Genomic DNA, 27,450 nt, shown 5'->3' on the forward strand with positions numbered 1-27,450 from the left:
ACTCTGCACAAGGAGCTGGATGCCCTCACTCCCAGGTCTCCCAATTTGCTCTCTGCCAACTGGGGAGGCATCGAACTGGCTGTCCAGCCCCGGCAGCGTTGGGCCCTGCCTGGTGGCCCCCAGGATGGGCTTTTCTGCAGGATCCGGCCGGTGGCAGCTCTGCGGATCAAGTGCCTATGGAGGGAATCGCATGCCGTCGCCTCCAGCGTGGCTGCAATGCTCGTGGAGTCCATCCGAAACCTGTTGCCTGCCTTTCACTCCCTCCCTTGGCGTGTAGCAGCCTTGCCGTGTTTCAGCAGGTCTCTGTTTTGCATCTGTGTGTCTGGGGGGCAGACAGGAGGGAAACCGGCACCAGGATCCATGAGCATCCCTCCGCTCTCTGCTCCCGGCGTCACCTCTCCGGGGTCCCAGCGTGGCAATGCTCAGCAGCGCTGCGGGTTTGCTGGCCGGGAGCCTTGGTGCAGTCGTGTTCTCTGTTGCAGAAGTGTTGTTGTCCCAGTAAATCACAGCCTGCTTGACTGCCTGGCGCGAGTCCTTTGTTTTGGGGTGGGTTTCCCGGGGCTGTGCCTGCCCTCTTCCCCAGGGGCACCCCAGCTGGCTGGAGCATTGCGTGAGCTGTCCAAAAAAATCCCATCCTACTTTTGTGCATGAGTTAAGATCTGGATTTCAGAGGGGAAGGAGCTTCCGTCAGGTTCTGGGGAGTTGTGCTTTTGCAAACCCCAAACTGCGCAGCACTTTGTAAGCTGATGGATACGGGGTTTTACAAACCAGGAGCAGTTGGTTTTAATTCTTCCGTGAGGCAGAGAAGAGGAGCAGAGAAATCCTGCTACCATCTCTATCTCTAGTATCAGGGCTTTCAGCATTTACCCGGTCACCCGGGCCATTGGAAGGATGCTGAAATCCTTCTGCCTTCATCCTACACCTTCCTTAATTAGTGTTATTACAGGTTATTAATAAAGCAGCCATCATGTTTCCAACCCAAAGCAGGAGGTGGGAGCTATGTTGTCCTTTTTTTTCCTCTTGGCAAGCAAAGACCTGCTCCCATGCCCTCTTGCCTTTGGCGACCTAGGTATATAGACATATATTTAAAAAAAATAGATAGTTATGGCCCCATTTAGTCCCCTCGGGACCAGAGCAGAGGGGCTGGCTGTTTCTATCTCGTCCCCCCACCTCCACCAGCCCCCCTGTCTGTGCCTGCGGGGAAGGGTGCCGGGGCAGGGGTTGGTGATTGCTTCCTAATCCTATTTCCCTTTCCAAATTCTCCTCCCTGCCGCGGCGCTGCCCGTCTTTGCTGCACCCTTGGCAAAGTCGCATGGATGGAAAACGCTGCTTTCCCCATCATCTCGCCCCGGGAACGAGCTGCTGGGACCCACCACGTGCTAAAAAAGTGCCTGGCTGTGCCCGCCCACTGTGCCACGGCAACTCTGATTTATTAGCTGGCCTTTCGTTGCCTAATTGGGCCGCTAATGAGAGCGGGGCTGGCTGCTAGGAGAGGCTGGGAACTGCCGTCTTCTCCGGGGATGGAGTGGGTCTCCCCAGGAGTGGGGACGGGTCTCTGCAGCCGCAGCATCTCTGAAGGGTCCCCCTCAGCATCCCCCTTTGCATCCGAGGGGATTTTCACCCGGTTAAGTCATTGTCTTAAGCAAGGGTGCTCTGATGTTGCCAGGGTGACCGCAAGTGCCTTATTAAGAGAAATTAGTTTGGATACAGTTGTCAGCCGTAGCTTAATAAATAACCCCCTTTACGCTGTGTAAATAAATATTTGCACGCAGCGTCCGCGTGGGGAGGGAGAGGTTTCCCAGCCCTGGGCGGCATCGCACCATGATTGGTGCCCAGGGGCGTTTTGGGGAGAGAACTGGGCAAATTGGGGCAACTCTGGTGCAAAACTGCACCCCTGGGGCTGCCGGTGCGGGTCCTGGGGGGGTTATGGCAGACGGTGGGACCCCGCAGAGACCCCTCCACGTCCCCCCTGCCCCGACACGTGCCGCGGCGGGGAGATTTTGCTGCCAAACATCCCTGCCTGCCAGGGCCACGGCTCCTCCTCCGCAGGGGCTCATTAGCCGGCAACCGAAGGAGCCTTTCCTTGCTTTGAAGGGTTATGAAACCTGCAGGAGAGGGGGAGGACGGGAGAGCTTAAAAAAGAGCCGTCGTGTGTGTGTCCCCCCCCGCAACCCAGCCATCGCCTGCCGAAAAGGGCTGGCAATGTGCCGGCAGCCATTCAAGCACAGATTGCGCCTCTGCCCCCGTCCGCCCGCCAACCCACCGCCGACGGGCGATGCCACGGGGCGGAGAACTTTGCTGGAAAATGAGCTTTTTAACAGCGTTTGCCGTGCTTTGTTTCTGTCCCCCCGCCATTGCTGCTGAGAAGGGCAAGGGGCAGAGGCCATGCTGCAGCCGCAGCCGCCCAAGAGCATCCGCAAAGTGGTCCGGGGCTGCTCGGGATGCTTCTTGCTCCTCATCTCTCCAAAGAGATGCAGCAGAGCAACGTCTATCTGCGATGCTTGGGAGGGGGTCAGCAGCCACCCAAACAAGCCCTCACCCCCAAAACCCAGACCAGGGAGCAGCGTGGGGTTGTCTTATACGAACTACAAAATTGTTCTGCTTCGAGGATGTTTTTCCCAATGATTTTCCCCATCCCGGAGCCCGGGCGTGTTGGCGGGGGATGCGGCCGGTTGGTGCCGTGGGCTTCATCGCTCCCGAAATAGAGCTCAGGGGCAGCTTTTGGGTGTCGGAGGCATCTGAGCGAAGTCATGTGGATGTTATGCAAGACTTGATGATAGGTTGTAAACAGCTATTAAAGTGATTGACAGGCCCAGGACGAAGTATTGAGGGGGGAAGAAGGGGAAAGATGAGTAATAATGATTAAAATAATTAGCAAATCGAGACGTTCCATAAATTAGGGGAAAGCTTTGTCAGGATGGAGGAAGGTGCGGTGAAGAAATCGTGGTTGAGCGCTGCCTCGAGCAGGGGGCTGGGTGGACGGGGAGGATGCCAGGGCCGATATTGAGCACATAAAGTTTGGAAAAGGGTTTTTTTCCAAGCCTCCGGGCGCCGGGGGGGCTTTGCTCCCTCAAAACCAGCTAAAAAGTGATTCCAGCTGAAATTTGGCAGATTTGGGTTCACCGAGCACCACTGGGTCCCGGCACCCCCAAAACCCAGGGGCTGAGCAGCCCGATGAGAGCAGCCCCGAGTTAATTAGAAGAAACAAGCAGATTACAGGGAAGACAGCTTCTATTTATATATAAATACTCCAGTAATCAGCAGCGAAGGGCAAGGGAAATCCAATAGAAATATGTGGCTGTTTAAGAAGCTTTTTGAGCAAAACGTTACACAGTCGGTTGCATTTGCCTGGCTCTGTCTCCGAGTCCCAGAAATTGAGGGGAAAAAAAGAGTGACCCTGAGCACAAGGAAAAGGGATTTCCAGAGGCTTCTGCCCATCAGATAAGGGGAAATGAGGAGTCCCGGGAGCCCCTAAACGGAGACCCCATGGCCACAGCCCAGCGCCTGCCAGCAGCTTGCTTTGACCCCAAACTCCCAACTTTGCACCCAAAATCAGCGAGCTCCACGCCTTGCAATCCTGCCGAGCGCACCGCAGGGATAACGTAGAAATACATATATATACGTGGATTTCGTACATAAAAATACGCCTATAGCTCTGCTGTGTTCTCAGGGGCGCTCACGCCAATGCATCGCAGAAGCAAACTGCGGCTGCTGTCAGTGGGTGCTGACACGGCGCAGAAATAGCTGCCGGCCGCCCCGCGTTTTCGCACGCCGCCTTCGCCGCCTCCCGCAGCTCCGCTTTGCAGGCAAATGGAGGGTTTGGTGGCGTTTCGGTGGCCCCGCGTATGCACTTTGCTAAGCGTCACCTTAATACTGTTTATTAGTGGTAATCAGCCTGTCCAGTGCTCACATGGGGCTGGGAGCTCTTTAAGCACCTGGGGTTTGGGCCCTTTTGGGTTGGTTTCCCCTCCTCTGCTCACACCCAGGACAGTTTTTGTAATTTATTTATGCCGAAGGCAATATAAGGCCGGAGACTGAGGTTTGTGAGGTGTCAGAGAGGGACGTGTGTGTGCCTCGGACTCCGGGCAGCCTGATCCTGCCAGCGAGCCGTGGCTGTCCCTGCCCCAGGGCTCTGCTTTTGGGGTGGCTGCAGCCCCGATGGTGCCGTTCCTGTGCCGTTCCCCAGCCCACGTGAGACAGGAGGATGGAAATTTGTTTCTTTATGCTGCAAGGAGCTGGTATCATTGCCCAAGGGCCACTAGTAAGTGTTTGTTTCGGCTCTGGGGATGCCTATGGCTTTGCAGCGTGGATTTTGGGGCTTGCATTTAAATCAGGAGAACTGGCCCCCCTGTGCAGTGGCCTTTTCTGGTTTTCTCTTTTTTTTTTTATGCCACCTGCGAAGCCACCTTTGCCAGGGGAAGTGTGCACTGGGCTGGGATGCACACGTGAGCAGGAGTCCTGCAAGTGCTCGTCCCCTCTGTGCGCAGCCTCTCGGGAGGTCCCTTTAATTGTTAAAATCATTAAATCTCCTGAACACGCAGATATTATATTGCAGATGTTCAAAAAGCGAAGCTAAAGGTCTGTGAGCTTCCCCTCCCTCCCTGCTCACTGAATTAGGGGCTTTCTCAGCTTGTTGTTGTCGTTGTTAACCCTTTCTGTGCACAAGGGAGGAAAGCAAGGGATGCGGGTAGCGTGACAAATGTATGTGGGTTTGCAGGGTGGGAGGGTGTCGGGGCAAATGCGTGCGCTGGCCCCAGCCCCAACACGCCGGTCTGGGGGGGCACGGGCCCTGGGGAGTGTGATCACCTGGGCTGCGGGGTGTAAATCTCTCGGGAGAGGTGGTCTGGTTGGGGCTGCAGCTCCTTGCAACCCTCTCTCGCCACGCGCTTGTGCAAGGCGATGAGATGAGCTGATGCCGAAGCACCACGAAGGGTAGAAACAGCGTATCTTGGTGCTAAAGAGGGTGAGCCTCCCTGCGCAAACCTACCGGGGGTTCAGGCATGCCTGGGTTGCTGCTGTGACCCCGGTTTAAAGGTAGTGTATATTCCTCCCAGGGTGAGGGCTCGGAGCCGAAGGCTGATGGTTGCCCGTGCATGTGCAGCTCCACAGGGGCTCCCCGGGAGCGGGCGATGCTGCTCCCAGCCTGCCCGAGCCCTGCAAAGTGCTTTCCTGTCGCACACCTCTTCCTGCTTGGTTAAAAGTCTTTAAAAAATGGTCTTCTCTTGGGGATACCCCCAGTCCCAGGGCTGGAAGTGGAGGCAAGTGAGTGCAGGATGCTACAGGGCTGGTGTGCACGCTGCTCACTGGCTTTGGGGTTTTTAGCAGTTTTCTCCTGGGCTTGAGCTGTGGCGGGTGGAATTCCTCCTTTTTTGGGTCTCCCCAGCAAGGATGGTGAAGCGATGGGGTTGGTCATGCTGCAGGGGGTCACGCCACCGCATTTAGGGACGGCTCCGGCTGCGCCATGTCCTTGCCGGAGGGCCCACGGGACTCCCCTGCGGGAGACGGGCTCAGGACACGGGACCCAACCCACAGCACAGCTTCGGGCCGTGATCCCTGCTCGCTTTTCCTCTCTTCTTGGCGCTGCACGTGCCACTGTGGCTTATGCAAGCACCGGGAGCCTCATGTGGCATGGCTGCGGGGGCGGGCAGCTGCGGGGGCCCGGAGGCATCCGTACGCCCGGGAGCATCTGTGTGCCTGCCTGGGCTCTCCCTCCTGCCCGCACCTTCCCTGGGTGCGTTTTTTTCTGGCATTCAGGGCTGTAGGCTGAAGGCTTTGGGGGGTCTTGTGGCTGTTTGCTCCTGGCTAGAGCCAGGAAAGGCTATAGCTCCGGACTTCCCAGCCAGTTTGGGAATTAAACCGGGAAGGCTGATACACCTGAAACGGGCTGATCAGGAGCTGTGCGGAGCGGCGTTCGCATGCAGGGGCGATGGCATGGGGGGCAGCTCCCGAACCCCCTGATGGGGCTGGCCCAGGGGGTGTCACTGGGTTGCAGCCTCAGCCTCCCCTCACACCCGCACCCGGTGCACCGAGGTGCAAAGTTTTGTTGTGGATTTTTTTTTATTAAACCCCGTTGTTTCGCTGTGCGAGGTGTCCTTTTGAGCCCCCTCCTCACCCCTCGCTTCCCCGGCCCCCGCGGCCAATTTGGGGATGAACCCGTTGCCATGGGAATGGGTTGAGGATGCTGAGGATGCTGCCGGGTCTCATCCCGCTCCAGCGCGGGGCGGCTCGCCGTCTGCCTTTCCTTAACCTGTGGCACGGGGACGGTGCGTTAACCTGGGCAACGAGGCTGGGGATTAACCCGGCCTGGAGAATCCCGGGAGGTTAAACCCCGTGGGAGGTTAAACCCAGCACACAGCTCGGCTTTGCACCATGCTAGACCTTGCACACCGCTCGACCTAGCACACAGCAGTGTGTTTTAAGAGTTTTCCCTCCCCATGTATTTGTCCAGATCAGGTGAAAATAACCCCGGGGCAGCTTTCTAAAGGCACCTCCTCCAAAATAAGCCCTGCTCTTGCTGTTTTCCACCCCGCTGGATGGTGAGGGTGCTGTGGCTTGGGAAGGGCTGGGACCGGGTTGCACCCAGCCGGGAGCTGAGCCTTGTCCCAGCCCTGCCAGCACCACCGCCCCTTGCAATGCGGGTGTCCCAGCCACGGGACTTCACCCCCTCATCTCAGCCAGCCCTGGGCAGGGTCTCTGCTCCGTGTCCGCTTCCTCTGGCCGTGACCGAGGGGAATTAGTTGGTGCTTCAGTTTTAAAACGATGCTAAGCTGAGGAAATGCTGATTAATTAGAGCTGGCTGGAAAATCCTAAGTGCTTCCTTGTAGCGGCATCAGCAAAACCTCCTGTGTATGTGTCCCCCTCCAAAAATACACATTTTAAAAAGCCCCTTTAATGCTTCCCAGGCCTGGCTTTTGCAAGACGCTGGTATGTCCGGCCCCGTCGTTGTGGCACCGCTGGGGATTTGGGGATGCTGGGGGTTAGGAGGGGGTGCTGTGGGCTAAGCCCCGCTGCGTGCCTCTGAGTCACGGTGTATTTGTTTGTATTTGTGCGGGTTTGGAGCAAAAATGGGAAACATGGAGCTGCGGAGGGGGGGCAAACACAGCCTGTGCCGTCTGCCCGCGCCCGCTGGGCTGACTCAGAGCTGGATCAGCCCCATCTCCGCACCCAGCGCGGTGACTCACCGCCGGGTATTTTGGGGTGTTAAATCACATGGCCTGCTTGGGGGTTTATTTTTGTGGTTTGGTTATTTTGCTTTATTTTCTTTTGTCCCCCACCCTGGGAAGGGGCTGATGCTCCAAGCTGGGCACATGAAGCTCTGGGGACCCCGGGAGGTGCCCCCGGCAGCTGCTTTGCTCCCCTTTTTTCCATGCTTGCTCATCAACAGTGACTCCATGGGAAAGGATGAGCGGGGTGGGAGGATGCCTAAAAGCCGTTGGGAGGACCGAGGCCTTCAAAGCAAAGGGCTCGTATGGGTCTCACACATGCACCTCTGCAAAAATAATATATATTAATAATGGCAATGCCATAGTGTGGAGGGGAGCCCTAATTCCTCTGGTTTCCTTCATATCCCCCGCGCTGCATCGCTGGCAGGAGGCCAGGCGATTGCTATTGCAGGCACATCCCGCCGAAACCCAGGGGAGAAACCGTCGCAGAAAATCTCCGTCAGGAAATCTTCTGCCGAGGCCGATGAGGCTGGGAACTGGGGCAGCCCCGAGAAGGCAGCGGCGACCCTCGCCTGCCCGCTGAGGGTGTGAAAATGCTCCCGGGTTGCACAAATGTGAGGCTGTGCAGGCATCCTCACGCCCCCCCCCCAAAAAAAAAAATCCCCCTCAAACCTTGAATATTTAAATGGAAAAACATTGGCGGGGTTGCAGAGCCAGGTTCTCTGCTCGGGCTTGGTCTTTATTTGAGCATCTGCTTCTGCATTTAGCTCTGAGTGAAACTTTTCTCATTTTTTGGTGAGGTGTCTCCCACTTGTTATTGTAATGCAACAGTTTGACACCTTGAGCAACGTATAAATTAAGATGTCTGATGTTTCGCTTAGTCCTCATTAGCAGGAACAGCTGTTTATAATATCCTAGAAATTTTAACTCCAGGCAAAAAGAGAATCAGAAGCCTGGGGAGGCAGGCAGCTCTGCTTTCAGGCTCCCCGAAGCAGGCAGCAGGAAGGATTTGGGAATTTTTTTTTTTTTTTTTTTTTTTTTGCAGGATGCTCCCAAGGTGGGAAATGCCACATCCTGGCTGCTTGACCCCTCCAAAAAATTCCTGGTGAGCCCAGCTCCTCTGTGTGCTGGCCCAGGAGGGAAGCCACATGTGGGGCAGCATTTCCCTGTCCTCTGGAGACGTGTAGTTTGGGGCAGGATGCCCAAAAATCCTGCTAGTGCTCGCCATGGCCTGGGCAGCTGAGTGGCTTGACCGGATTTGAGGTGAAAAAAGTGCTTTCCCCATTGCCCAGAGGGTCCCTGGGACAGAGATGTCCTGGGGATACCGATGGAGCTTGGGGATGAGCCCTTCTCTGCCCTCAATTTTGCTGCCTGCGTGCATTATGTTATTTTCTCCCAGTTTTAGCCTTTTGGGTACTAATGTTGTGTCCAAATGTCCCAAGCGAATAAATTAGGTGGGATCAAAGAGCCTCAGTGGCCTCTAGTGGCTGTGGGACAAAGAGCTCAGGGATGGGGGACCCGCGTCCCCCCAAAGTCCCCCCAAACAAGCGATGGTTCAGGTCCGTGCCGTGAGAAGCCCTTTTCCCAGGGTGAAACCCAAAGGAATAGGGAAATTAAGGGGGAAAAAAAAAAAGCTCCGAGGCCACATTTGATGGGGGAGCACCCGGCAGGAGGGTGCTGCACCCCACGTCCCCCTTGGCCAGCCCCCTTGCCCGCGGCTCCATCGCCCGGCAGGGAGATCTCTGGGTTTTTCCTCATTCCTATGTTAAAAAGGGGGGGGGGGGGAAGGAATTTTTCTGCAGGGCAAAATTTCCGTCATGTTTTCATCCATTTTCCATTTCGCTAAAGCATATTTTATGTTGGTAACGCTGCAATATAAAACATTAACCACATGCAGTTGAAAACAGTAGCGGTCTTGAGCGAATGGATCAAAAGGGGTTTGACACTGTTAAAATGACCAGTTTCATATCTTCCCCACCAAAGGTCACTAAAACTGCCCCCTTCTGAGTAATTGTGATTTTTATTTTTTTTCCAACAAGAAAAGAGGAAAAACTGAGCCCATTTTCTCCCCCAAAACCACAGCATTTGGGGGCAGGATGGAGCGTCCCTGCCCTGGACACGCTGCTCTGCAGCCCCCGGTCCCACGCCGTCCTTCCTCGCTCCCCCCACGATAAATAAATCACTTTGCAGGGGAGCGCTGGCCTAGTTTAACATGCCCTAGTTTTGGTGGAGGAAAAAAAAAAAAAAGAATATTTATTTTGGGCGGTTGCTACATGGGCGTCCTTTCGGGGGAAGCGCTTTGGGGGGTTTGCCCGTTCCCCTGTGCTCTGCTTCGCCCTGGCTGCAACCCACTGCCCTCGATTTTGGGGGTGTTTTTCTGTGGGTTATAGCAAACGGCTCCGGCGATGTGGGAAATGAGTGGCGGGGACACTGATGCAGCCCCAAAATGGGCATCCATTGCACTGAGCACCCCGGGGCTGGTATCATCCCCGGGGGGCTTACGCGATGCAAAGGGCTGATGCCGCAATTGCTGCAGGGATTTAAAGCCCACAGAAAATGAGCGGCTTTAGAGATGGATAAAAATACCCCCCCGGCTCTTGGGCATAAGGGGCCGGGGCTGGCTTTGCTGGGGGAGCAAGTGTTTTAGCATCTTCCCCCAATGCCAAAATCCCCAGGGGAAATGGGATTAAAGCACGTGTTTGAGTGTGAGAGTGGGATTTTGTAAGCGCTCTGGGTGCCGCTGGGACCTTTGCACCTCACTTGTCCCTCCAGCACCCTGCTTCTTCCAAAGGTGCCAAGTTTCTTTCGGTAAATAAACCTGCAAAGGGCTTTTCTTTTTATTTCCACCCCCCCCTCCTTTTTTTCCCACCACTGCCAAAACAAGCAGCCCATATGGGCCAGGGTTGGGTGGGTTTTTTGTGGTTTCCATGGGGATTTGGCGCTGGAGCTGCTGGGTGCTGGCTCCCAGGGGTTTTTTTTCCTCCGGTCCCGGTAACCGGAGCCCAGCAGTGGCACCAGGCTCCCTGCCCGGCCCCGGCATCTCCCGGCCAAGGTCACCGGGGAGACCGTAGGCAGCCGGCTGCCTGCGTTGGGCCATCTGTTAAATAATGTATGCAATAAACTCCTGCCCCGTGGCCAGCTTAATCCTTAAATCCTCCTTCAGAATATCATCTCCCGGTGATGCACGGTCGGGGGATCCCCAGCTCGGCCTCTTGGGCACGTCTTTCCCCACCATCCATCCTGCAGCCCTCTCTTCTCGCCCCTCCATCCTGCGTCCTCCCCGTAAGCGAGCTCACCGATGTGCTGGGCTCTCCTGCTCCATTATTTATGTGCTGTGCATGAAAGATGCATATAAAAGAGTGGTTTATAATTTAGCAGAATCTCCTCTTCTTTCAGCTCCCTTCCCCCTCGGGCTTCAGGCTTTCTCTGGTTCATCCCTGGCTTCTCCCAGGTGTCAAGGGGTTTTTGGGGGGCTCCTGGGGCCAGGCATGGACCCCATTCCTGGAGCACCTGATCTGGTGCAACTGGGTTTCAGGGGATTTGGGTGCTCAGGGGTTTTTCGATGCGTGGGAGAAAGTGGGCAGTTGGGTCTGGCAGACCCATAGATCAGGTTTTCACACAAAACAGGAGCTTTTTGGTAAACCTAATAAACCAGGTGCTGGTGGCCGCATCCAGCCCGTGGTTATGGGTCTTATGAGCCACCCAGCGCTGCCTCCTTTGCAGATGCGGGATGCTCTGCTCCTCCGTGGGCTGCGTCTGCACTCCCCAAAGCCGTGCCCAAACCCAGAGGCTGGTTGGGGCAAAAACCATTAGATTGGGGAAAAAAAAAAAACCCTCCTGTGGGCCCATCTCATGCTTGGCAGGTGCATTGGGTCACCCAGAACAGAAAACCCTGGGGCCAAAGGGTTGGTGGTGTCCACTGAGTCCAACCTACGCGGCTGTGACCTCGGAGCTGAACCTGCTGGGAAAAAATTAAAATAATTGGGGATTTTTCAAGGGAGCACTTCAGCAAATCTCCCCATCCCATCCTGGACCCGTGAGAGCCTGCGGGGGTTAAAAATGGAGGAAAAAATAGCAAATATGCTGGGGAGGGGAGCGCTGCGCAGACTCTTGCAACCTTGGCACCCCAAAAATGGGGGTGTTGGGTGCCCTGTCCCACCCCAAATTAATCAATCTGCCCCCCAGGCCGTCAGTGTACAAAGCCATGCCAGCACTGCTTGGCGGCATGCTGCTTTTATTGCAGTATGTTATTTTCTTTGCAATAAAACCCCATCCCGGGGACCCATTTCCCCTGGCGTGATTATTTTCTTCCCCCGGCACACAGGTTTGCTCGTGCCCTCGGTCGCGCAGGCGGGAGCTATAATGGCTCTTATTAACGCTGCCCCGCTCCTGGGCAATGATTAACGGCAGCGGTTGCAGGGAATCGGCCGGGATTTGAGTTTTGGTGGGGAGGGAGGCGATGCTGGGATAAAAATCCCCATTTTCTGCAGGCTTTCCCAGCAGCGAAGGGGATGGACGCCTTTTTGGGTCTCCATCCCCAGCAGCTGCTTTCGGGACCTCATGTTGAATTTTTCCATGAAATCTGTGCCCCAGAGGTGTTTTCCCATCAAAAACCAAAAAAATCCCATAAATAAATATTAATTATAATTAATTATTCAGGTCGCGGGGGGTCCGTGCCAGAGAGCGGCGAGGTTTTCCTTGGTTATTTCTGGCATTATTTAGGTGGACGGGGAGGGATGCTCACACGGGAAAGCACGGCAGATCTGCATTTATTTAATTTTTTTCCATTTTGTTTCATTTTCCTTTTTATTTGGACATTGCAGAAATAGCCCTGTGTAGTGGATAAAAGTGCAACATACACAATATTTAAGAAAAGGAGGAAAGCAAACCTGCCTTGAGGTCTGTCAGTCAGAGTCGCAAACAGAAACAAGAAACCAAGCCCTCACACAAGAGGCGCTTTTTTTTTTTCCTCTTTTTTTTTATGCACGTCATGCAAAATAGTTAAAAAGAAAGATTAGAAAAGAGAAGTCAAAGAAAACCCCACGAGAGATCGACCGAGCCCTAGAAAGAGCAGAAAGCCCCGAGTGCTGCTCGACTCAGGGAGGGAATCGCTGCCCTCCGGCATCTCCAAGTGTTTGGCACTCTTGTGATCACATTAGATTTTTTTATATTTTTTTTTTAATACAGTCTATTAAAGAGAGGAAACTGCCACAATATAAGAAAAAAAAAAAAAACCAACCAAACAAGATCACCCACACTACAGACTGCATGGTAGATAGAAAAGCCGAGCGTCCCCCCGCCCCCCCGTACATATAAAATCTGTCCCTTTGCTCACAGCAACCAAGAAGTACAAGCTTTAAAAAATAAACCAGCAATTCTTCCTCTAGGCCTTTCCTTTATAAAAGTTTGTTTTTCCCCTCGAGAACCTTAAAACATGACTAAAATGAAATATATATATATTTTATATCATTTTCTAACATCCAAAGACATCAACATAAAAAAAAAATCATAAGGAAGGGGGTAGCATGGTACATCCAAGTGCACGGATTCATTTTTGCAAGATTAAATAATGTAAACAAGGTACCCACTGGGAACAACCCTGGCTGGGGGGAGACCCCAGGGGCTGGCCCCCCGTCTTCCGCTGCCCCCTCTCCTCTTACCCCCCGATCTAGCGTGGTGCAAGGTTCATCGGACCGAGAAAAGAAATCGCAAGTAATTCAGAGCCGCGGCACGATGCCTCCGTTCATCCCTCGTGTCGGCGGGTTGGGGCGGGGGTTTCGGAGCAGGTGATTATTTTTCCAATTATTTTTTATTTATTTATTATAAATTTTTTATTTGTCGTTGGGCTTTGTCTCGCTCGCCGCCTTCCCCTCCGCGCGTCTCCTGGAGGGCAGGATGTGCTGCTGTGCGGTGGGGATTGCAGGCTGGCGAGGACGGCTCTCCAAGTGCTTGCTCGGCGCGGTCGCTGCGGCGTTGTGGGGCTTTTATTTTTTGCCGATAACCTGTGCCGTTGTAAACCGACCCCCCCAGCCCCCCCCGGCTTCAGCAGAGGGTCCCCAGGCAGGCTTTAAACACCAGGAGGGGCCTTTTCCGAGAGATTTTGCAGCACATCATCGATTCTATCATCTTCAATAACCACTGGAAAGCAGAAAAAAACATAACCGTCATGAATACGCTGCCGCGTGCTCCCCTCGCCCAAGGTCACCCTGGGGTGGTGGGCACCCTGGGGTGGGTTTGGGGGGGTCCGCAGCCCTGGTGTGGCCGGCAGCAAAGCCGGCACGGTGCCCCAGAGGGGAACCGGTACCCGGTGCACGATGCCCGACGCTCCGCGGGGTGCCCCGTGCCCCGTCCCTGGGGAGGGTCCCCGGTACCCTGCACCCCGGCACGGTGCCTGGTGCCCCGTCCCTGGGGAAGGTACCTACGCCCCGGCAAAGTGCCTGGGCAGGGTGCCTTGTCCCCAAGGGAGGTCCCTTCTCCTCTACACCCCGGGGATGGTCCCCAGGGCACAGTGCCCTGTCCCCAGGGAAGGTACCTGCTGCCCTGCAGCCTGGGGAAGGTGCCCGGGGCACGGTGCCCGGCCCCTGGGCAAGGTCCCTCCCGCCCTACGCTCCGGCGAAGTGCCCGGGGCGCGACGCCCCGTCCCCGGGGAAGGTCCCCGCAGCCCAGCGCCCCGGAGAAGGTCCCTGGGACACGGCGCCCGACATCCCGCGGGCTGCCCGGTGCCCCGCGCCCCGTCCCCGGGGCCGCTCCCCGCTCCCCGGTGCCCCGTCCCCGGGGAGGGTCCCGCCGGCACCCACCTCTCTTGCTGCGGCCGATCTGCCCCAGCTTGGGCGGCCGCTTGCCCTGCCCGCCGGCGAGGAGGCCGTCGGGGCCTCGGAGGCGGACGGGGAAGGGCAGCTGCCCCACGGCCGCGTCCCCCGCCAGCTGCCCCTCGCCGTAGGGCGGCCCCTCCGACATGGGGGCGGCGGGGGGGGGCCCGCCGCCGCCGCCGCCCCCCGACAGCCTCCCGGGGCGCGGGGCCCGCGGGCCCGGGGCAGCGGCGCAGCGGGGCGCGGGGCGGCCGCCCCGTCACATCCCGGCCCGGCCCGGCGCTGCTGGCGGCTCCGCGGCTGCGGCGGCGGCGGCGGCTCCGGCGGCGGCGGCGATAGAGGAGCGGGGGGCGGGACCGGGCGGGACGGGGCGGGCGCGGCACGGCCCCCGGCAGCGGCACCGCCCCCGGCGGGCTGCCCCACGCACCCCGGGGATCCCCGGGGCTGCCCCACCGGCCTGCCCCGCCGCGGCCCCGGGGGGCCCGGAGCTGCCCCGCAGCATCCCTGGGGAACCCGGAGCTGCCCTACAGCAACCCCCGGCGAGCCTAGGCTGCCCCCCAGCACTCCGGGGAGCCCGCAGCGTCCCCGGCGGGCCCGGAGCTGCCCCGCAGCATCCCCGGGGATCCCCGGGGCTGCCCCGCAGCCGTCTCTGGGGAGCCCGCAGCTGCCCCGCAGCATCCCTAGGGTGCCCCGAGCTGCCCCGCAGCGTCCCCGGGGGACCCGAAGCTGCCCTGCAGCAACCCCCGGCGAGCCCAGGCTGCCCCACAGCACTTTGAGGAGCCCGGAGCTGCCCCGCAGCCACTTCTGGGGGAGAGCCGAGCTGCCCCAGAGCATCCCCAAGGAGCCTGGAGCTGCCCCGCAGCCACTTCTGGGGGAGAGCCGAGCTGCCCCAGAGCATCCCCAAGGAGCCTGGAGCTGCCCCGCAGCCACTTCTGGGGGAGAGCCGAGCTGCCCCAGAGCATCCCCAAGGAGCCTGGAGCTGCCCCACAGCATCCCCGGGGTGCCCCACAGTACCCCTGTAGAGCCTGGACCCGCCCTACAGCAACTCCCAGTGAGCCCAGGCTGCCCCACAGCCACTACCGGGGAGCCTGGAGCTGCCCCACAGCATCCCTGGGGAGCCCAGGCTGCCCCACAGCCACATCCAGGGAGCCTAGGCTGCCCCATAGCCACATCTGGGGAGCTCAGAGCTGCTCTGCAGCATCCCTGCTGAGCCCGGAGCTGCCCCACAGCTGCCCTGGGGAGCCCAGCCGAAATAAGCGGTCGCGGGGCCTCTGGCACTTCGTGGGGGGCTGTGAGGCAGGGACTCGATCTGGGCGCACTTGGCTGTCGGTCCCCAGGACGTGTCCCTGCACAAGCCTTTCCCCGGGGACTGCGGGAGGGCTTTTGGGTCGCTGCGAGCTTTCCGAGGAGTCTTCCCCACGGCCTCGCTGCAGCAGCACAGGCCATTGGGGTTATTTCCCAGCCTGGCCAAGAGGCGATGGGAAGGCTGGGGCTACCGTTCTGGGGAAGACCGCAGCTACGTGGGGGGGGTCAGGCACCCCTGGTGCACCCCTGGTGCATCCCCTGCAAAGCGGAGTCGGGGGGACAGTGGGGATGGCAGCAAAAAACCCATTTGCGCAAGGTTGGGTTACAACACCTCTGCCAGCGGATTCCTCCAGAAGCAGGAGCCCGGCTCATTTTGGGGCTGAGCAGGACGGGGGCACGGGAAGGACAGGGTGCCCTGCAACGCTGGGGCCGGGGCATGCTGCCCCCGGGGCTGCTCCCATCTCCAAACCCCTCGTCTGCTGAAATCCTCAGCTCCGGGAGCCGTGTGAGCCCCTCTCCCGCGCACCCCCGCACACCCCCGAGCTGTCAGCTCCTTACATAAGGTTGCATCTACGCCTGAGATATCACGGGGGAAAGCTTGAAACCAGGAGGCGAAAGGTAACGGGGAAAGCACAGCCCCCCCAAAAGCGTATTTTTAGCCTTCGCATGATGGTTCTGTTCCCTGGGGAAAACGCCGAGGCTCGAGGCCGCATCCTGCACCGGTCCGCCTGAGGGGGGGTGACCTCCCCGCTGTCCCCGTCGAGGGGACAAGGCTTTTTGAGGTGGTTGGTCCCCCAGAAACTGCAGCCGGGGAGGGAAAGGCAAAGCCTTGATATGGTGCAGGGAGTGATAGGCAGTAACAGCCAAAATAAAAAAGCCTCTCAATATGATTTTTACAGCAGAAAATTACTTTTAAGAAAAGGAGACGGGGTCTCAGCCGGTCTGGATCTGAAATCCACACTCTTGGGAAGATGGCAGCGTTTGGTGCGTGATTTGGCAGAGCCGATCCCTCGGGGAAAGTCTTGGGGGTTTCTTGTGGTTTTTTTTTTAACGCGATGCACTTTGAGCCGCTGATAAAAGGAGACTTTATTTTCTGGCAGCAGCAGAAGGGCGCGAAGGGCAAGGCAGGGCGATAACCGCGATCGGAGGAGCGATGTCTCTACCAGCGGGCTGGAGTCTGGCTTTTCCCGCTGGGATTCTGGCTTTTCCTGCCGGCAGCAGCGTGCAGGCAGGCAGCCTCGCTGCGGCGGGCAGCCACCGCCATCTACAGCTGGCAGGCAGGCTGGATGCGGCCCTTCCCGGCGCTGGGGCTGCCCAAGGCCCCGCTCCTCGGGCCGGCGGGGAAATTAAGCCGGTGGTTTTGTGCCGTGCAACCACAGCGGCCTTCGGACGCTGCCCGACCAGCCTGGTTAACATTTAACGAGGAAATAACCCGTTTCCTTGTTAAATTCACCATTTTTCCTGGCAGTCGATGGAAAACTATTTCTTTTTCAATGTGCCGGGGCACGGGGACCCCTCAGGGGGACGCGAGCGGCTCTGCCTGCCTGCAGGCATCAGTCGGAGCGCGGGGTCTTCCCCCAAATCCCGGGGGCTGCTTCAGTCCTGGGGTTTTTGACTGTTCCTACTCCAGGCTCCCAAAACAGGGGCTCCCCCGCCCTGCCCCTGTGCTTCTCTAATCGAAAACTCGTTGCCCTCCACAGCAAACGTTAACTGAAGCATTGCTTTGGGTGCGTTAACCCTCTCGGGTGCAGTTACCGTACGTGATTTATGGCAAAACGGGGGAGTCGGGGAAGGGAATTCTCCTCTTCGGTGTGAAAGTTTGGGGTTTTGGTACCGCCTGCGTTGCAGGCGAGGGGACAGCGGTGTCTGTCACAACCGGTGTGGGATGCAGTGCAGAGGGACCGGATCCCACCCCCCTTACCCCGACCTCGATCACTGCTCGGGACAGCGATTTACATTCCTCCGGTGTTCATCGGCGCAGCGTGTACACCCCAGGGAGCGCAGAGGGGCAGCAGACCCCCTCACCCCCCTCAGGGTGACGTAACGATCCAAGACAAACACACTTTTCATCCTATTTTATTACTTTACATCCCAGGGTTTTTTTATCCCAGCTCAAGCCAAGTGCAGAAATCACCCACAGCGTTTTCACCTCCCTGTTCTCGCATCCCAGCGTGATACGGTCACAAACTGCTTTTGCGGATGATCACAAAATTACTTGTGTTCACACAAACCGCCGTACAAGCTCTCTGAAAGCCCTCCCTGCTCCGTCAGTCCCTGCTCCGTCAGCACCTGAGCTAGGTGGCAGCTTCGCCCGAATCCTGCAGCCTCCGAGAAGCTGTAATACATCTTTTTTTTTTCCCCCCCCACAACGTTTTTATAAGCCGGGTAAGGGACCGCAGGCTCAGTAAACCGTGATGCCAACCCCGAGAGTCCGACTCTTAACAGAAGAGCTTGAAACTGCGTCTCCTAGCTGAGCGCCGTGCCCTTCGCGAGGACTCCTCGTCTCCTGCCCCGAAACCCTCCGGAGCGCGATGTGAGCCCTGATCAGCTGGACCGTCGCCTTCGAAGACCCGGCTCTGTGCCCCAGTCGAAGCACCCTGCTCACTCAAGCTCCCTCCCCTTCCCCAAAATCAACCACCCAAGCAGCGAGGTGAGAAAACCCCTTTGCGAGAGGCAGCTTTAATGCCAAAAGCTCCCCCCGGCCACAGAAATTTAACTGTTGTATAAGGGAACCACCCTGGAGATGGCCTGCCTGCAGATCGGGCAGCTTTTGGGCTTGGGGAGAGCCCGGTAGCACTCGCTGCACGAGCAAACGTGCCCGCACTCCAGGAAGACGCAGGATTTGGTGTTGCTCAAGCAGATGACGCAGGCGTTTTTGAGCGTCTCTCCGCCCTCCACGTTCATTTCGCGCATCAGGCGCTCCTGGGCCTGCCGGAATTCATCCTGCATTTGCTTGAGGTGCCGCCTCTCTCGGTGATGCCGGTATTGCTTCCGTAGGATGAAGAACAGGACGGCGCAGGTGGCAAAACCGAAAACGACGGTCAGGATTTTCCAGAACCGGACGTTCGATTCTTGTTTCTGCAGCAAGGAGTCGAAATCCACGCCGCTCAGGTAGTAGGGCATGCCCTGCTTCGGGGGCTGCAGCTTGATCGTGGTGTTATCCAGGACCAGCTCTCCCACGCCCGTCAGCACCGTGCCCACCTTCAGCATCTGCTCCGTCTCCTGAATGCCCTTCGGGCGCTCTCCGCTGATGTAATGGCCGATGACATCGGTGAAGGACTGGACGGAGGGATGAAATTTCTCGTACACCGTCTCCAGGCTGAGCTCGGCGGCGTCCAGCGGCTTCATCACCCTGACGGTGACGCCGACGCCTTCCTCCTGAGGGACCAGGTCGAAGGGAGTGGTGTTGGTTCTCTGGTGGATGATCTTCTCGTAGTCGTTCCTGGGGAAGGAGAAAGGGATAAAGCAAACGCAAGCGTTAGCGCTTCCCCTGAGGCCGGCAGGGAAACACCGCCTGGGCTGACCTGCCATTTTTGGGTACTGCCAGCTGTCACCTGTCCTGAGCCAAGTTTATCTGGGTGGGACTCACTGGAGAGCGGCGCTTCTCCCCTCGCGGCACCGTCTGGGTGCGCACGAGGGCCCTCCGCCTTCACCTCAACTCTTCTGCAGTCCCTGCAGAAGTAGCGTGGGCTTCCGCTGTCACCAGGAGAGTGCTTCAGCCCACCTAATTCCCCCTCATCTCCCTGTGGTGTTCCTGGCTGCCAGAAACCGCCTTGTGAGGAGAAGCGCTTGCCTGTCACGCACGCAAATTTGATAAGCGTTATCCAATTAGCTGAGGCTCGAAGAGCGTCGCCGTGCTCTCATTTCAGCAGCTCTCGTGGGCCAGGCTGCTCTCAGGACCATCCTCAGGTCCCCTGGGTGCAGGTATTGCCCAAATCCAACTGAATTTCTGTTTTGAAGGTGTCGTTTTGGTCGGGCAATACCATCCTGTGGCCACCTCCGTAACAACAACGTGGGGCTGCTGATAACTGCTCTGCCCATGTTGGGTTACTCTACGTGTTTGTCATCTATAAAACTCTGTATAAAACCCCTATAAAACTCTGAAAGGCTACAGCCCTGAAAAGAGCCAGACGTGCCCCATTTCGGCAGCTTAACGGGGCCACTGTGCGGTTCAGGTCTGGGGCACCTTGGTCACCTTGGCCACGCCTGAAGTCATTTCAGCGTGTCAGGCCCTCCAAGGGCACCTCAGCCTGTCTGAAAGCCGGACGTTCGTGGGCGCCGGGCACGTACCAGAGGTGGGTTGTTCGGTTCCACACCATCTTATGCTCCTGCAGCGTCAGCCTCTGAATGACGCCCTTGCAGTTCTCCACAAACTGGCTGCTCAGGGTCTCCTTAACGGACCGCACCACGCCTGAAAGACAAATCCGACACACGTGTGAGGTGCTCGTTAATTTTCTGCTCCGTTTCTGATTGCGTACAGCGAGTACGAGCGGTATCTGAACGAGACAGGGGGCTGGAGAGCCGAGAGCTCGTGTTTTGAGCCGTCAGGATAGCCAGTGGCTGCCTGACGGGGGGGAGATGAGCTGACGGGAGCAGAACCGCGGGGCTGGGGGTGAAACCCACCCGGCGAGGGGGCGGTTGGGGCGAGGATGCGGGCCCACTGCCCCAGCTTTGGGCCCTGCCCCTACCTTCGATGACCGCGTAGGGGACGCAGCGCCCCGGCGCCTCCAGCAGCACCGCCCGCAGGTCCCCGTCCAGCCGGACCCTCCTGGCGCCCTGCGGGGAGGAAACGGAGGCCGCGGCTCAGCCGCCGGGACCAGGCCGCGGTCCGGGCCCGGGCCCTTGCGCGCCGCCCGGGGCCCCTCGCACCCACCTCGAGGCCGCGGGCGACGCGGGCCTTCTGCCGGTAGACGGAGTAGACCAGGGCGGTGAGGGCGGTGCTGGCGGCCAGCAGCGCGGCCTGCACGGCCGAGGGCCGCCCGCCGCCCTCCATCGCCGCCGCTGTCGCGCCGTTACCGCGGCAACCGTCCGCCGGCGCCGAGTGATGACGTACCCCGCGACGCTCTGGCGGGCGGCACCGCGACCATCGAGACGCGGTCCGCCGGGCCGCCGCTCGGGGCGGGAGGGGGGCCCCGGCCGGCCCGAAGGGCCCTGACCCCCTCCAGGGCCTTGTTGGGGGGCGGGGGAGCCCACATCCCAGCCCCACGGGGCCTGGGAGGGGAAAGGCCGGCCGGATCCCGGCCCCACGGGGCCTTAGTGGGGGTGAATCCCAGCCCCGGGGCCTTGGGGGAGGCAGGACAGGTCCCAGCCTCCCCGGGGGTCTTGGGGGGAGGCCAAACCCCGGCCCCACAAGGCCTTGGGGGGGATTAGCCCAAATCCCAGCCACCCCTCAGGATATCGGTAGCGGGGCCCAGATCCTAATGCTCCCAGGGCCCGGGGGGAGCATCCCCAGTGCCCCCACCCCCCCCTCCAGGGCCTGGTGGGGGGGGCAGCCCAAATCCCCCCAAATCTTGGGGGGTGTCAGGCCAAAGCCTGTGCCCCCTGGGCTGGAGCAGGGGGATCTGCCCAAACCCCAGCCCTACAGCACCCTTGGGGGGGGTTGCTTACACCCCCTCACCAGGGTGTGGGGCAGCAGCACCCGACGGCCCCAAAGGGCCCCCCCACTGCGAGGACACGGCTCAGCATGGAGCCTGTGGGGATGCAGCCCCCAGCCCCATTTTGTGGGGTCCTTCTCCCACACCCCATGCAGGGCTGCGGCCAGGCTGGCAGGTCCCTGCCGGCTCTGTGCTGGGGGGGGACGAGGCCCTGCTCCCCCCACCTATCCCCTTGCCGTTGCTTATTCTGGGAAAGCAGCAAAAGGGGAGGAAAAAAATAGTAATTTTGGGGTAAATTGTTCACGTGCAGGGCCTCGGCGCTGCTTTTGGGGTGGGCAGTGCGGGATGCAGGCAAGCCCCACTCTCCGCTGGGGACCCGAGGGGCCAAACCCCCATCGCAGCCTCCCCGGCACGGGCAGCCTTGTGGCCCCCCCAGCTCTATATTTAAAAAACCGAGTTGCCATGACTACGCGGAGCAGCTCTCGCCAAACCTTGGTGCCGCAGGGAGGGTGCAGAAAGCACCGGGGACCCCGCAGCCCCCCCCCGGCTTGGCTTCCCTAGCGAGGGGTAAATTCGCTATAAACCCCCCAAAACTGCCTCGGTGCCGAGCTTAACTCTTCCTCTCCCGTTTGCCAGGGCTCAGTCCAGGCGAGACACAGGCGCCGTTACACTGCAGAAAACACACATTAACTTTATTATGGCCGCCGCGGAGGAGGCACGAGAGTGGGTTCGTGTGTGGGGGCCGGGGGGTCCCCGAGGTGCAAGCCCACCCCCCCCGGGGTCTTCCTTGCAAACGAAGCCGCCGTCTCGTCCAGATTTGTCCCCGAGGAGGGTCCGACTTCGGCTTGGGGCGCAGGGAGGGCACCTCATCCCCAAAACGGGGTGACCCGCCACTGCTGCTCAGCACGCCGGGGGCCGGGGGCCGCGCAGGCTGCAGCCCCGCATCTCCCTGGCCAGCCGCAGCACGGCGGCGGGACCGCCGTCCCCCCGGGGTGCCCCGGTGCCGAAGGCCTCTTCCTCCTCCTCCTCCAGGATGGAGCTGAGGCGGGGGGCGCAGCGGGCCCTCTCGGCGGGCGGGCGGTAGGGACACTTGGCGTTGAGCAGCCTGCGGAGGGGCACCAAGGGGACGATGGCATCGCCCAGGAGCTGCTGCTGGACATGGCGGAAATCGTTCTGCCTCTTGAGGCGCTTGAACTCGTTGAAGGCGGAGGCGGAGGTCTGGTAGAGGAGCAGGGCCATGGCACGTGCCTTGTCGGCTTTGGACACCAGGACGGCGTGGCAGCGCAGCACCACCGCCTTGTTCTTCACCTGGTGCCGGTAAACCCAGGCGAAGACCTTTGGGTGCCGGCGGTCGGCGGCGCAGTAGGTGATGCGGTGCAGGAGGTACGCGTGGCCCGGCCGGCGGGCTCCCTTCTCGCAGGGGGTCATACGGATGCCTTGGGGCCCCAATGTCAGCTTCATCTTGGCCCCGCCGGCCCCCGCGTCGCTCTTAGCCCAGATCTTGCCCACCGCCTCCTCCGTGCAGCCCTCGCCCTTGGCGTGCAGGGTGACGGCATTGCCCAGGTACCGCACCGTGTACGTCGGGTCCTCCTTGTTCAGCTCCACTTTCTGGCGTTTGCCACGGAAGACGCTGCCCAGCCGCTCGAGCGGGCAGTCGGGCAGGAGGTCCGGGCAGGAGCGCAGGAAGCCGGCCAGCAACGCAGCGTAGCTCAGCCCCGGCCCCAAGCTCTTGCCTTTGCACTTACGTTCGTTTTCCACCAGCACGAACTTGCTCCGGCGCCAGGGCAGCATCTCCGCTCCGCCGAGGGGCCCCCCGGCCGCCCCGCACGCCTCCGCTAATCCCGGCCCCACCGATCTGCGAGCAGATGGACCCCCCTGCCCCGGACCCCAAAGCTGGCTGGGGGGTGTCTCCGCACCCCCCCCCCCCCCACCCAGGGGGGGATGCCCCTACCCTGGCACGGTGGGATGCAGCTGCCGGATCCGATGCCGTCAGCCCACGGAGGACGCGGAGCCGCTCGGCCGAGGAGCCGCTGCGCTCCGACTGCTGCCTGCGCCTGCTGCGGGAGCGACGGCGGCTGCGGGGACGCAGCTCTCCGTGGGCTGCTCCACCTCCCCGCGATGCTGCATCGCCCCGGCCCCGAGCACGCGGGGAGCCGCCGGCAGACTCCCCCCGCCACCGTGCACGCCACCGGACGCGCGCTCGCTTCGTGCTCGGGCAGGGAAATAAAGATGCTGGTAAAATAAAGACACCCCCCCACCACCACCATGCAGCGGCCGGACCCCCAGTGCCAGAGCCCACCCGCGTGGGGGGAAATTAGGGCAGGACCCGGAGGGATGATTTTTGGGAGGGTCAGATGTCGGCTCCTGACCCTGGCACGAGAAAAGAGGGGCTTTTTCCCCGAACCTGAGCGTTGCACGAGGAGGTGCGCCGGGGTTTGCAGATCCTGTGGGTTTGCTGGCATTTTTTTCTCCAGAAACCCCATTTTTTCCCCATTATTTCCAAGCCAGCCAGACCTCCTCGCTGCTCCTCTTGGGCTGAGCTTTTGGCTTTTAACCTGTTGCTTTTAACTCCGGCGGAGGCCCGGGGATGGCTTCTCTCCGGGGAAAATGAAATGGTTCCCCGTGGCACAGCCTGGGGGGGATTTCTGGGGAGCGTGTGAGATTTCAGCCCCACAGTGGAGTCTGCAGCTTTTCAGGATTCAGCTCCATTGGCTCAAACCCTGATTTCCACCTTTTTTTTTTACCACCTTGGGGCCTCTTGTGGGTGCAGTGGGGGGACCCACAAAGATGCTCCGGCTGCCTTGGGATTGAAAAACGGGGAGGAGAAAGGGGTAAAATAACAGCGTGTGCCCCCAGTTTTAGTCCACTTGGGGAGGAAAACCCGAGTGGGGTGTTGCAGGGAGCGGGAAGCCATTTCCCAGCAGCTTCCCAGCTTTTCTACGGTTTGAGCGAAGCAACTGCAACCTTAAAATAGCTGCTTCGCAGGCAGGCAGCACCGGCCCCACTCTTCTCGCTGTCGCGGCCTCAGCAGCCTCGTAGGTTTTTGCAGCCAAAATAATACAGAAATGCATGAGTTTGTGTGGTTTTTTGGCTTTTCTGCTGCAGCTTGGGGTGTGTGGTTTGCTCCCGGCATGAGGATGGTTTCGGGGAGGTGGCCAGCCTCTCTCTCTCGTTATTTCTGTTCTCGCCCTCATGGACAGAGGTGAGGACTCTTTATTTAATTCCTCGGCGTTCATGTTGACAGGACAGGTTTAAACTCTCCCCAAAAGCTCCTTTATTTACAGATCCCACATTGTTTAGGAGGGGGGGTCTCCCTGCTCCGGTCTGCTCCCATGGTGCCTCCCACAAGGCTGCCCTGGGGCTGATTTTCCTTTTCTCTCCCAGGTTTTGGGGGGGATCGTGCCACGTAAGGGGGTGGGGGCCACAGGAGCATCTGCGGCCCATTTTAGATGGGAAAACAACCAGGATTTGCACTTTGAAAGCTGAAAAAGGCTCTGAGCTGATTCAGGGCTGCCAATCCCTCCTCTAGCTGCCTATTGCCTTGACTGGCTGCCCTTGCAAGTAGCTAACTGTTGTCATTAGGTTCCAGGGTGAACAAGCACCTGTACAGCACGAGGAAGGAGGGTTGCCCGGTTATCCCCCCTGGGACAATACTGATCTCAGCATCCCGGCTTTGATTTCTCGGGGTGCCTGTGGTCCTCTTGCTGCCCCGCGCTCTGTTCTCAGCTCCCGGCATTTACGCCACATCAGGGGCTGCTGCCAATTCGGGTGCCGCGTCCTGGCTTGTCAGCAGCGACCCAGTGCCAAGATTTGCTGGCAAAACCGGTGGGTAAGATCAAAATCCTCCCAAAATCCAGCAAACTGGACAAAAATCCCAGTGATAAATCAGAGGGGGCCGTGACACCCGTCCTTGCAGCCAGAAAATGGGGCATTAAGCTCCTCCAGCAAGGGGAAAAGAAGAGATATCTTTAATTAAAGAGCAATTTGCTGATCAGCCCGGCATCCCAGGATTCCTTTACCCCACGTGGGCTGAGTCCCACGGAAGCACCAGCCGAACCAAATTTGGGCTCGAGCGGCACGAGGGCATCCCCAAATGGGCTTTTATCGCCTCTGCCTTCAGCCAGCTTTCCCTGCAGCCAGTAGTTAAAAGAGCAGCCAGTAGTTAAAAGAGCTGGGAAAATGTAAGATAGATCTCTATATATATTTTTTTCTATTTTCAATCAAATTAATTTATTTCTTTTGATCTCACTGATCAGGAGCTGTTGTTCCTCCCCCAGGATTTAATGACATTTTCCTGTGGAGCCACGTAACCAGTTTTCAAGTGGGGAGGAAAAAAACCACCGAGGCGGCGGTGGAAAAGTGCTCTGCCGGGACAGAGGTAAAAAATAAAAAGGAGAAGTTGGAAAAAATGAGACAGCAGGCAGGGAGGGGCTGCGGGACCCCCTGAGCCCGATGCCTTGGGGGTCAGGGCTGCCCCTGGGGATGCTTCCCGGCATTCGGCAGCGTGCTGGGGCGTTATCCCGGCGGGGCCGGCCAGCCTATTTTCCAGGCGAGGAAATATTTAACCGCAGCGTCAGCGGGCAGGCCAGGCGGGCGCAGGCATGGAGGGTAGCCGGCAACACCCGGCCCCCGCTGCCCCCCCGGGCCAGCCCCAGGGCGAGCGCCTGCAGCTCCTGCTGCGCCGCAGCCGGGAGGCCAAAAACTGCGCCTATTGCCCCTACAGCCGCTTCCCGGTGGGCGCTGCGCTGCTCACCACCGGCGGGGAGATCTTCTCCGGTAAGCCAGGGCCCTGTGATCCCCCCCTTGGGTTTTGGGGTCCCCCCCGTGACCCTTTGGCCATGCGTGGGGGTGCAGCGGGGTTGGCACAGGGTGCTGGTGTCCCTTCCGCCCCGGCTGCCTCTTGGCAGCCGCCATCCCAGAGCGAGCCAAAGATCGCGGCGGATGGGAAAATACGGGAAATAATTAGGGGAAGCGGGGAATGTGTTGGAGAGAGCGGGAGATAGGGCGGTGTGCACGGAAAAGGGCTTTTCTTTGAAAATTCCCCCCCCAAAAATTGCCTGGAGGGGTTCAGGGTGGCTGACGGTGCCAGGGGCTTCCCCGCAGGGTGCAACGTGGAGAATGCCTGCTACAGCCTGGGGGTGTGCGCCGAGCGCACCGCCATCCAGAAAGCCATCTCCGAGGGGCACACCAGCTTCAGGGCCATGGCCATCACCAGGTGAGGGTGTGCCGAGAGCCGGCACGGCGAGGGACGGGCCGGGGGGCCAGCGGGAAAACCCCCGGTGCGCCCAAGGGGCAGCTTCTGCTGCAGCAGCCCGAGCGTTTTGGGGGGGGGGAGGCAGGTTTTTGCATGGTTTTTTGGAGGAATTGGGGGGAAAATCTGCTGTGGCTCTGTATTTATTGGTGCCTGAAGGTCTTCTGCAGGTGTTCCCCCCACACACACTGCAAGACTGAGCTCTGTGCCCTTCTCCTTTGGCAGTGACATGGGGGACCACTTCATCGTGCCCTGCGGCGCCTGCAGACAAGTGATGAGAGAGGTGACGGCTCACGTGGGGGTCCCCGCCTGTCCTGACCCCAGGCATCTCCCCCCAAAACACAAGGAGGTGCAAAGGGGGGGGTTGCATCCCCCCCGTCCTCAGCCCCAGGGCCGGCTCTGGGCTCCTCAAATTGCACTGTCCGCTGGGGAAGGGGTATTCCTCCCTGTCCCACGGGAGCGGGTGCCCGGTGATAATTCATTAACTTGCCCTCCCCAGGGGGTTTTATTCCTCCCGTGAGCTGCTGGGTGCAGAGTTCAGCCCCGGAGCCGGCACCCTGGCTCTGCCAAACCTGAAAACAGGAGTTTTCCTGCAAAAGCCGAGCTCCCTGCGGAGCCCGTCCTGCTCTCGCCTCCGTCCTCCTCACAGGCACCCCGGCACCTGCAGCCCGTTTTTGGGTGGTTAATATTTAATGGGCCGTGGGGCTCAGCTCGAAGGCCAGATTCGGCAGGTTCGGAGGCACTGGGGCTCACCCTGTGGGGGCAAAAACGCAGGATCTGAGCCCAAAATACCCGCCTGAGCAGGTGATGCTGAAAAGCTGCCCCAAAAAACATGCAATAGAGGGGGATGCTCCCCGTGAACCCAGCCAAAAACCAGGGTTATTTGAGTAATCTGAGGAACAAGCACAGGTTTTGCATCAGGCACTTCTCCCCCCTCTTCTCCTCCAGTTCGGCACAGACTGGGATGTCTACCTGACCAAAGCGGACGGCACCTATATCGTCAAGAGGCTGGAGGAGCTGCTGCCGCTCTCCTTCGGCCCCGAGGACCTGAAGAAGGTGTGAGTGGTGCGACTGCCACTGGCCTTTGCCCTTCGGCAGCAGGGGAGGATGGTTTTCCCCAATTTCCCCGGTGTGTAAGCGGCTTTTTGGGGACGATGCAATGGGAAATGCATTTATAGTGTTAAGTTCCCCGTTCCTCTCGCCCATCTTCTGATTCAGCGCTGATTTGCAGATGCCGGCCCCACCTCGCCCCGGGGAAATGGCAAAATCAAATCGTAGAAATTCCCTGTTATTAGAAAAAAAGCGTCCAGATATCGCTGTAGTCGAGG

The 27,450-nt window shown here is 59.2% G+C and overlaps 4 protein-coding genes across 4 annotated transcripts; 1 reads left to right on the forward strand and 3 right to left on the reverse strand.

Moving 5' to 3' along the window:
• Positions 1-11,956: 11,956 nt before the first annotated feature.
• CAMK2N1 (calcium/calmodulin dependent protein kinase II inhibitor 1) lies at positions 11,957-14,285 on the reverse strand. The gene is made up of 2 exons (XM_072884008.1): positions 13,961-14,285; positions 11,957-13,301 (listed from the first exon to the last, which is right to left on the reverse strand). The coding sequence occupies exons 1-2, from the start codon at positions 14,118-14,120 to the stop codon at positions 13,231-13,233; spliced, it is 231 nt and encodes a 76-aa protein (XP_072740109.1). The 5' UTR covers positions 14,121-14,285; the 3' UTR covers positions 11,957-13,230.
• A 3,066-nt stretch (positions 14,286-17,351) lies between these two features.
• Positions 17,352-20,304, reverse strand: MUL1 (mitochondrial E3 ubiquitin protein ligase 1). Its single transcript, XM_072884195.1, has 4 exons — positions 20,151-20,304; positions 19,966-20,053; positions 19,568-19,688; positions 17,352-18,719 (listed from the first exon to the last, which is right to left on the reverse strand). Exons 1-4 carry the CDS (start codon positions 20,268-20,270, stop codon positions 17,990-17,992), a joined length of 1,059 nt encoding a protein of 352 aa, XP_072740296.1. The 5' UTR covers positions 20,271-20,304; the 3' UTR covers positions 17,352-17,989.
• Positions 20,305-21,585: 1,281 nt separating this feature from the next.
• On the reverse strand, positions 21,586-22,662 carry FAM43B (family with sequence similarity 43 member B). The gene has a single exon (XM_072884040.1). It carries the CDS (start codon positions 22,660-22,662, stop codon positions 21,772-21,774), a length of 891 nt encoding a protein of 296 aa, XP_072740141.1. The 3' UTR covers positions 21,586-21,771.
• Positions 22,663-25,353: 2,691 nt separating this feature from the next.
• Positions 25,354-27,202, forward strand: CDA (cytidine deaminase). The gene is given in 5 exon segments (XM_072884252.1): positions 25,354-25,462; positions 25,465-25,647; positions 25,975-26,086; positions 26,348-26,405; positions 27,071-27,202. Coding segments are annotated over 5 exon segments (576 nt in total). The 3' UTR covers positions 27,185-27,202.
• Positions 27,203-27,450: the final 248 nt, after the last annotated feature.

Source organism: Ciconia boyciana, chromosome 19, assembly GCF_034638445.1.
Source record: "Ciconia boyciana chromosome 19, ASM3463844v1, whole genome shotgun sequence".
Classification (NCBI taxonomy): Eukaryota; Metazoa; Chordata; class Aves; order Ciconiiformes; family Ciconiidae; genus Ciconia; species Ciconia boyciana.